The sequence below is a fragment of the Ruditapes philippinarum genome, unplaced genomic scaffold (genome assembly GCF_026571515.1).
Source record: "Ruditapes philippinarum isolate M1 unplaced genomic scaffold, ASM2657151v2 ctg4585_1_1_1_1, whole genome shotgun sequence".
Taxonomy (NCBI): Eukaryota; Metazoa; Mollusca; class Bivalvia; order Venerida; family Veneridae; genus Ruditapes; species Ruditapes philippinarum.
In genome coordinates this window covers 40,206-50,819 of record NW_026853509.1, presented here as the reverse complement: position 1 = coordinate 50,819, position 10,614 = coordinate 40,206, and the positions used below count along the sequence as shown (strand labels likewise).

The 10,614-nt window shown below is 32.4% G+C and overlaps 1 protein-coding gene across 1 annotated transcript; it reads left to right on the top strand.

Annotated features, from left to right (window-relative positions):
• The first annotated feature begins 6,267 nt into the window (after window positions 1-6,267).
• Window positions 6,268-10,095, top strand: LOC132737088 (uncharacterized). Its single transcript, XM_060724327.1, has 2 exons — window positions 6,268-6,650; window positions 8,074-10,095. The coding sequence occupies exons 1-2, from the start codon at window positions 6,310-6,312 to the stop codon at window positions 9,407-9,409; spliced, it is 1,677 nt and encodes a 558-aa protein (XP_060580310.1). The 5' UTR covers window positions 6,268-6,309; the 3' UTR covers window positions 9,410-10,095.
• Window positions 10,096-10,614: the final 519 nt, after the last annotated feature.

The window sequence follows — 10,614 nt, the reverse complement described above, 5'->3', positions numbered from 1 at the left end:
TTGTCTTTCAATTGACATGCTGCTTTATGGCAAAAAACAGTTGGGTGGTAACATAAAGTCTACATCTGTTCCTACTATTTAATGTTGTATTAATACGGTGACATAGCATTTTTTACAAATGCAATCTTGTTGAAGTCTATATAAAATTCGTAAACAAAATAAAGAGGCCACAGAAAATTAAGGAAATATTTAAGTTTAACGGGAACCTAAAAATATTGACGCTACTGTTATGAACCTTATCATATTATCATTATATAAGTGTTGATATGAAACGTAAATTTACAGTTAAATCAATCCTTTGAAAAATAAAGACGGTAGAACAAAAAATAACAATTTCTATGAAAAAAGTTCTGGGAATATTCATGCTATTCATGTAATGTATTTGAAGTTTGAAGAAAATATAAAAAAATAAGTTATAGTAAAAATAGCATTATGAGGGAAATATCTAAGTTTATAGGGAAATTATTCTGGAAATATTGGGACAAGAGTTTAAAAGCTTGTTGAGATTAGGAACATATATTTGAAGTCTGAATTTGATCCCTAAATAAATAAAGAAGTAAGAGTAAAGAAGATAATTTCTAAGGAAAATTCTAATGTCAAGGGAAGATTCTTCTGAAAACATTGCTTCCAGAGTTATGAACCGTATCACATAAAATGTAGATGATAAAAGGAATATATATATATTTGAAGTTTGAAGTTGATACTTAAAAGATTAAATCGTTATTATAGCAAAAAATATTTTATTATGGCACTCGACGATTAAAGCCAAATACTTGTTTAACGTATTGCTGGTGCCAATAGCGGGTTACTTGTATAACATTTGTTTGTTACAATCTAACGCCAATTTTATATTTATATTTAAAAAATGAAAAAAACTTCTGCCTTATTACTGTTCATGCCAGCCTGTTAAAGAATAAAACAATGCATCACATTTTCTTAGAAATGATAATTATTAGATTTCTTGTCACTAATTTCTTAAATCTTAAAGTTTGAAAAAATGATTTCCAGAAGTTTTGTAATCGCGTATACATGATAAAGCCAGGACAGTACACTTAATATGTGCAAATTGATATGCATAAAAAACTGTGCAATAGGTTATTTTACACTCAGACAAAATTATTTATAAATGTAAAATATCACGAAATTTTACACTGAGAGTAAATGTTGTAATACACATTCTACAATTATTCTGATGAATAGTTATATATTACACTGTGGATGAAAGGAATACCTGGACATTGGAAAATCACCTGACATGATCATTTTAAGAATGCCTTGGTCAGGCTACCATTAACCATCTTTTTAATTTGTTTACATTCATTTCTTCGCTTATTCAATAACAATTAAATACATTGATAAACAAACAAGATGCAAACTTGTTCCCCTGACTGCGTGTTATCAAAAATGACATGTCAGGATGATTAATGCTATTTAAAGAACCTTCCATTTCGTGGAGTTAATTGCATTGATGCAGCGTGTCGTCAATTTAATTACTACGCAAAAGTACTGCTGCTAAAAAAGTCTACCAGTGGACGGATATTTGAAATATCTACCATGACACATTACTAAATTACAAGGTATGCTTCTATAACGTTTACGTTCTTTGATTTAAACACTTAATTCTTTTTATAAAGAAAAGACAATGCGATGGCAGCTTTTGCTAAGTTTGTAAAAATCCATTGATGTCACAAATGGTATGTGATATTTAAACGCACATTGAGCACTGAACTGATTATTTATTCTTTTTTCCAATAGAAAAAGACAACATGTGTTTATAATGTTGTTATTATGAATTAAGAACATGTAAAATGCTTATTACTAGCAGAAAATATTGTTAAATGTGAAATGAATTTTATAACACAAGTAGGGAAATGTAAACTGAATGGTATTTATACTCCAGATGAAATATTCAAACCCTTTACCTATACAAATGGTCAAAACGCAAGAGTTTTTGTTTAATTTAGTTCAAAGCTAAAAATGTATTAATGTAAATTTTGGACATTTTTCTCTTTTTTTTATTACATGTGCCTATAACATTCAATATTTTGGGACATACAGATCATAACTTGAATTTCCAATAAATTGCATATGCATTTCTCTGAGAATGAAACTATTTTCTAGCATGGCGTCTACCTTTGCAATTGGCACGTTACAGATCTATGAAATACATGTGTACTTGATTTGATGCATAATAAAACGATTGTTTAAATTATGAAAATAATTTAGTTCAAACATATCGTGCCCAATACAAATAAGAATGAATATGTTCAACCTCAAATGTGCCCTACTTTGTGGGCCTATGAATCAATTGTATTTGATTTCCTTGTCGGTTACTGTTATTTACGTTTATGTTTTATAAAGTGATTATCCTGTCCGTGGTCTGCCTTGTGCCCTGTCCTGGTTTTGTTTGGAGTCCTCCTGGGCTTCGTGCCGCTAGTTCTTGATGCTGGGTCATGTGGGGGTAGCGTTAATTGAACGCTACCTTTCCTTGTGGACCTTGTTTACCATTGTTCAACAGAGTTAGCTCTTTTTCTCCAGGAAAGAAAGCCAAAGGATCGTAGAGATGTATTTTCTTTGGCTGAACAATATATAGAGGTTAATGGCGGAACAATTACAAATTGAAAAAGCTCAAAAGTTGACAATTTGTCAAATAAAGCATTGATACGCCTATATCAAAGTTCATTCGAAACCAGCACAGTACAATCACAGAGAAAACAGACGAGAAACATGCTGCATATGTAAAAGAGAGGGTCATGTGGCCAGAGATTGTCTAGATCAGGCTAAGAATAGATATGGGGTAGCTACAATGGCATATGGCTAGCAGAATAGAAATTACTATAGAACAAATAGGAAGTCTTCACAAAGGAATTGGCAAAGTAGGCCTAGAGGAAAAAAACGTGATGTTACATTAGGTGATAAGAAAATATAGGGATAATGTATTGCCCGTTTCTCCAAAAAGCTCTTATGATGGTTGCATCGAAGAGGAGAAACTTAAATTAGCCAATGGTAATTCTGTGCTACCATTAATAGTAGCTGTAGAACTGAATCATTTGAAGGGGAACGTCAAATAGATCTGAAACAAGCATATGATCGTATTCAAGAGGTGGTTGCGAGTTAGCAGTAGTGTAAGACAGAAATTGGTCGAAGAAGATCAAATGTTTAATAAAAGTTGTGTCATGATTGCAATACATGGTCAGGCCAGGTTGGTACCCATGGCAACAATAGACATTGATACACCTTGTTTTAAGGGGGAAAAGAAGCTATGGATTTTTATGTCAGCAATTTGTGACTTAATTTGGGCAATATCTAAGGTGTACATGATAAGCCAAAATAAGACGTGGATTAGCCGAGAAGATACAAACTGTTGTTCTTACTAGAGCATAGACAAAAAAAAACAGAAAAAAGCAATGATCCTCTTAAGTTCCATCGGCCAAAGATAACAAAATTACGGTAGATGTTTTTAAGAAAGAACAATTAATGACAATACCTTACAACTTTTGTGGCAGTATTCTAGAGAAAAAAGATCATGAAAAGAAAAGTGAAAATTTAGATATAAAGTAGGAAAAGGTGTGACCGCCTCCGTGGTCGAGGGGTTAGAGTCGATGACTTCTAATCCAGTTACGTCTCTCGCGTGGGTTCGATCCCCGGGAGATGCTTTGGTAGGAAGAAGGTAGTCCAGTACTGGTGTTACTCTCCAGGAACGATGGTTAGGAAACTATCCGCCTATATGACTGAAATACTGTTAGAAAATAGAAATAGGCGTAAAATGAAACAAACAAACAAACAAATAAGAATTTTTGAGACGGTGAAAGGCGATTTCAAGTCTGAAAAAATAATAGGTCCTAGTAAATATCATAAAGAGTTATGTCCTTAGCTCATGAATATAGTTGGTTAGCATTTGTCTGTACGCAAGACTTTAGACACGATACGGTCTAGTTTTCACCGGCCATGTATTTCTAGTGATATAACTAGATTTTGTCGTTCCTGTGATATTTGTCAGAAGACGATGCCCAAGGGTAGAATTCGAAAACTCCTTTCGGCGAAATGCCCTTTCCAGAAAATTGCAGTAGATTCGATTGGGCCGATATCACATGCATCAGAAAAGGGAAATAGGTAGTTGATTATGATACATACTCGTTACCCAGATGCTATTGCTTTACCAATAAATGAGACTGAAAATATAGCCGAAGGCGGTGTTAGATATCTTTGCAAGAGTAGGTTTCCTTCGGAAATACTTAAAGATAGAGGTAGTCAGTTCAGATCACAACTCATGGAAGGAAGAACTGTGTAGACTTTATATCCCTGAAATAGTTGTTTACTACCACGTACAATCCAAAATGCAATGGTCTTTGTGAGAGAATGATTGTTATTTTAAAAAAAATTGTTGAAGAAAATGTGTCAAGAAAGATCTAAAAATAGGGACAGGTATTTGTCTGCGGTTCTCTTTGCAAACAGAGAAGCCCTTTCAGTCAAATTCGGGGTTCCCACTAGTTGAGCTATAACATGTTTATGGCAGAACTGTTAGAGGTCCCATGAAAGCACTGAAAGGTCCATTGTTGAAATCGAAGCAGTTAACAAGTTTGGCTACAAGGTTAAAGTAGGTAATATATAATTATATAGAATTGGGATGTTCCAAAAAAACTTTTGAAGAAAAACGAAGAACGAAAAGATGGGATTTGTGCTAGTGAAGCTGTAAAAGAAGCGGAAAATAATAATGATACTGGGGTGATTGGTGATGAAAATCTTTTATAACTAGTAGATATATACACAGGATGAAGAGAGGTACAGAGATGTTAATGTTAATGATCAATTATCTTTCAAACAAAAAGCAGAAGTAAATGCGTTGGTTCAAGAATTTGAGAATATAACTACTGACTCTCACAAGATCGAGTAGACAGACAAAATGTCAACATGTGATAGACTCGATACCTGAAAAAAGACATTGTGGATTTTTTATTTGTTTGAAAACAGTGGTGTGTTTTCTTGAGTAGGGGGCTGTCAGAATATACAGTTTTATCTGTTGTTTGTTTCCTACAGTGAAACATTGCTTTAGGTGTAGTGTATATATCGTGTTTCAATGTACAGTTATTTTTTAAACATGTTGCTACTCGTATAAGTGAAAGATATTTTGTATAAGTGATTAATAAATGATGTGTGTTTGTTTTGGGTATAACTAATGATCATCGTTCTTTGTTTTGGGTGTACATAATGATCAAAGTTGATTGTTTAAAAGTATATATCGATTTGAGATAGAAAATAAGATAAATATACCTTAAAAATAGTGTGAACTAAACAATCACATGCTTGTTATTCGACTTAGAATATTTTAATTTTTAGTCAGGCGGTGCTGCTTAGTCTCCATATCTTGGAATTTGGTTTTAGTATTAATTCTAAATCTTTTCTAAGAATAAATAACATCACAGTTGTCATACTCTTGACAGTAATAACTGAATATAATCATATTGGTTTGCACACGAATCGATGTAGAACTTTAAACATGTAGAAATCATGAAAAAGATAGACGAAATTGAGATAAGAATTCGATAAGATACCCGACATGCTGCAAGCTCATCTCTCACATACAACCTTTAACCAGTATATGAACGTGCATATGATAAGCATGTAGTATTCATTAATTTAATTTAGGATTAATACAACAATATGACATATGAATTAACGATATTATGTTTTTTTCTGAAGCACGTGACTTTTAAAACAGAAATTGCTTACTTTGTATCCCTTCTCAATTAAATATTCATGCAAAAAACTACTACACAATGGCATTAACCTATCCACACTAGAAATTTTAAAAAGGCTTGTCCATTTTTCAATCAAGTCATGACCGCTTATAATATTAAAAGAACTACATATATTCACTGTCTGCACTGGTCGCATGGGTAAAATCAGAAGTCGACTAGCGATAAGCTTTGTTAGACCTTGTGATCAGTTAAAAAAACTTGTGTTTTACCCACAAGAGGCCTCATTACTCACATATTTTATTTGCAGAAAGCGCGGGCACACAATCGACATGAGTCCATAGTCGTTAGATTTAATTAAGGTTTAAAGAAAAATATTTATCATTTCAACATGCATTTCTACTTCACGTAGTGTGAATTTGTCAACAAGATAACAACCATATACAACCCAATAGAACTATTTTTTTACTAACTATTTGACAAATACATACATATTCTACTTATCTGATATGGTTATTTTTAGCGCAGTTACGACCGAGAGATATTTGCTTTTATAGATAACGAAACCGATATATGACTTTATAATATAAAACGTAAATGCGTGCCAAGTAAAATGGCCGCAATTTCAGTGAGTGAGATGGAAAAACAGTCAGATGATCCACTTCATTTGTTATGTTCACCTTGTAAACGTAAGGAAAGAAATAAAGAAGCGGAGACATATTGTGCTGACTGTCATGATTATTACTGCTCGGATTGTGTGAAATGTCACGACGATATTCCTGCTATGTCTGGACATAAGATTCTAGATAAAGATCAAGTCAAAGATAGACCAAGCGGAACATTGCCTATGACACCAACTCAAAGATGCGAGAGACACGGATTTAAACCTGTTGACATGTATTGTCAAGGTCACGATAACGTTGGTTGTTCTACATGTATAGCAGCAGATCACAGGTAAGACACATTCTAATGTATGTCATGCAGTGCGTGCGTTTGCTAAAATTTAATGATAAATATGATGAGGTAAATGTAACTTAAACTTATGACAGTGATATTTGTTTAATTTACTTATTTTGCCTCTTATCAATTTCCAATTAAATGTACCTACAAAAAGTTGCATTTCTGGTGAGATACCCCCGAGATATATGATTAAATATGTGTTAACATTGTTTTCCAAAACCTAAAAATAAACCTTGTTTAAATTGAGTCCGTCAGATAAGAAATTTTACAAAGCATGACATAAATGATCATACTGTCTGAACATGATTTTGAAAGGTTATTTCATATTCATAATACTTTAAAAAAAACTTTATAAGATACAAATTTAATGAAATAAAGTATTCATTTTGCTTCATATGTGATTATGTGCGTATATCAATTTAACAAACATAATTTGTGAACTTTGTCAAGCGCACAATTTAAATTTCAATGCGGCTCTATATTTTTACTCTGTTTTAAAAAGTAACCTGTTGTGGGGAACGCGCTATGAATATCAACTAATCTTCAGATTTGGTTTTAAAAAAACAACAACAAAAACACAATAAATGTGCGAAATTGAAAATAAAATTTAGCTTTTGCTTTTTTCAAGATATTATTTTCATTTTATAAAATGGTTATGAATGGCACAGTTTTCATGACTTAATATAAAATATGTTTATAACAAAACTGTTAACACATTCAAGCTGAACTTTGGAATTGTTTCGATGTTCACAATAAACTCATGTAAAAATATAATTAATTTGAAAATGATAATTAAAATAAATTAGTTCTCAGTTCAAATACATGTATATTGTTGTGGACTTTTTCCAAGGTTTGAATTAGAAGCGTGATATATAAAATGGTCAAGCGATATACAGATTCAAGCTCGAATAATTCTGTTATTAGATGGACATCGGAGAAATGAAAGACATATCTGTTGAACGCTTAAAAGAGACATGTATAATTACACAATGCGATAGCTAGCTGTATCAAATGTAAATACAGAAAGGCAGTTCTGAGTTAATTGTTTGTTCATGTCATTTATGTAATATTTGAACATATTTCAATTTATATTTTTACAAAAATGCACAAGAAAGTACATTAAATTCTTCTTTCCTCAATATCAAAACCAAACACCTTTGGGGCTAACAATTAATTAAAAAGAAAAATGGTTTATGAACATGTGAGAATACGTGTCGAATTAATAATAAAAAAGAAGCAAAAGCTTGATTAAAATGACATTTTGGAAAGGAAACATACCAATTTATTAATGCAAATCCGCATTAACAGTATAATTACAATTTAACAAGTTTCATCGAAGAATAAAATGCCTACTGGTTATGTATGATAAATGCATTTCCCCGGCAATATAAACAAATAAATCATTCTCAATTTTCAGGTCATGTAACGATGTTTTCTATGTGCCTGAGTATGTCTTAGATCATGACCCTACAAGTCAATGTAAACACGTTCAACGGACAATGCTTGCTGTTACAGGTGACGTTGAATTTCAGCTGAAAATTCGACAACAGGAAATAAAACGTCTGTTTAAGCGAAAGGAAGAAGAACTGAAAAAAATTAAACAGTTCCGGATTGACATCAACCAGAAACTTGATAATCTTGAAAAGAAGAGCATTGATAACATAGAAGAAAAATACAAAGCATTAACGAAGAAGGTTGAAGACCAAATTACCATTCTGAGAACTTTCCAGACCGATGTTCAGTCTTCAGCAGCAGATATAAAATCCGCCTCGTCAAACATGTCGCAAATATTTGTCGGGATGAAAGTAGCTAACCTAGTTTCAGGAAGAGTAGAAAATGGTTTAAACGCGACAACAGTGGACTTTAAAAGATTTAATGTTGTGTTTAAAGGTCAGCAAAGACTTATGTCAATGATAGACCAAATGGACATGTTGGGAGAAATTGTAAAATATCCTGCTCTCTATTGGCTCGGGAGAAAGAGGGAGATTAGTATCAAACATGATTCAGACACAGATACTCATAATGATATATTCAGTATATGTATGCTAAAGAATGGGTGTGTGATTATCGCTGATAACAAGAATAAAAGCTTAAAACGTCTTGACGTGACCTCATCCAAAATAATAGATGTATGTCAAGTTCCAGAATCCCCGTGGCAAATATGTGAAGTTGACAATGAGATAGCTATATCCTCCGGAGGGAGGAACATAAACATTGTATCAAGTGAAGTAGGGCTTAAAGTAGCACGGAAAATAGAGACCGATCATAACTGTTATGGTGTAGGGTATAGAAATGAGAAAATTTATGTTACTGATTCAAATGAGACTGTTTTTGTCTACAACATGACAGGGATAATGCTGATACAATTTTCCAAAAATAAGTCAGGTGATAACTTGTTGAGCGATATAAACTGTCTAACGGTCAGCCGAGATGATGAGAGGATATATGTTTCTGATCTTAAACGTGGTCTTGTAGTACTCAGTAAGGATGGGGACTTACATTGGGGAAACAATACTTCCAAACTTGTGGACGCGAGAGAGGTTTCCGAAACAAATAGTGGAGATATCCTTGTTTGTGGATATTTCTCAAACAATATTGTACAATTTTCTCCAAATGGTGAGGTGAGAGGAGAAATACTTACATCAGATGATAAAGATGGATGTTTACAGGCGGTTTGCTATGATCACAATCACATGAGACTGCTAATTGGACGAGCAGAACGGGATTATATAGAAGTTTATGATATAAATTGAACAACAAATTATAAATAACATCTAAATGTTCATGGCCGCTAATCAATGCCTGACTAAATGATGCAATTTTAAGACATCTGTTATCGATATTCATTTTAGATAATCTTCAAGGAAAAATAACAAAATAAATATATATTTTTTCTGCGATTCACCTAAGACATTTGAATTTTGGGCATATTTATCTACCCCTAAACGTATCACATAACCTTTATGGATAATACGTATTCATGACACTTGTGACGAACTAATTTAAATAAATGAATATTGCGGTTCAACAATAATGACCATAAATCCACCAATCCCAAAGGCTACTTATTTGTTTTAAAATAATAGCCTTTTCTATTCATATTATTGTTGTCTTTCCTGTGAAAATAGGCCATGTAAATGTTTCGGATTATTTGCATTATCTAAATATGGTGAATACATACACTTAACACATAGTGCAGTGTGTGATACAAACTAAATATTTCAATTCATCTTAGATACATCACTATTTTTTAGAGAAAGGATTTCATGATCAATTACAACAAGAGAGACCTGCACCGTCGTCCTGGATTGACCCATCAACTTTTCTAATATTTCTAGTGAAAACAAACTAAACACTCTTTCTCAAAACTTTGTTGCGTCACCTTACATATTAGTGTCATTTGGTGCCAATTTGGTTACGTCCTGTGGAAAATAGACTTGTGTGTTTCTTTTTTACCTAAGATGTAACACTATCTCTTCCATTATATCAATGTCGTCGTTTCTTTTGTGTTTGAACATTCTATATTATGTTTTAACTTGTAGTTAAATATTGTTGTGTTTTTCTTGTTTTTTTATTCCTTTCTTCTGAAATTATTGATTTATTAATGCAAAAAATTTTAGAAAAACTGTCTCCACTTTTTCATTGTTTGCAATGCCAATTTCAAATCGTAAGACATTATCAATTTTACAAATTCAAATGTTTAACATTTCAAAATGCTTTAATTCATAAAATGAGACAAAAGTTTTTACAATAGCTAGAAAAGTCTGTGGATAACATAATGATTATGTTTTTTAAGCCGATGTGTTAATTGCTTTTCTTTTTCGACATGGACGTGTCGTGAATTTGAATTACTGTGTTATATTTTCTTCTAGATATTCGTTTCTTCAGAAAATTTATATCATCTGAAAAACAAAACTTTGGTATTCAAGCAAGCACCAAATGAAAATCAAAAGTAAAT

Bases quoted from the DNA above. Each gene is read 5' to 3' on its own strand.
- LOC132737088 (XM_060724327.1), top strand. From the start codon at position 6,310: ATGGCCGCAATTTCAGTGAGTGAGATGGAAAAACAGTCAGATGATCCA. The intron at 6,651-8,073 runs GTAAGACACATT...CTCAATTTTCAG, and splicing joins TGTATAGCAGCAGATCACAG to GTCATGTAACGATGTTTTCT.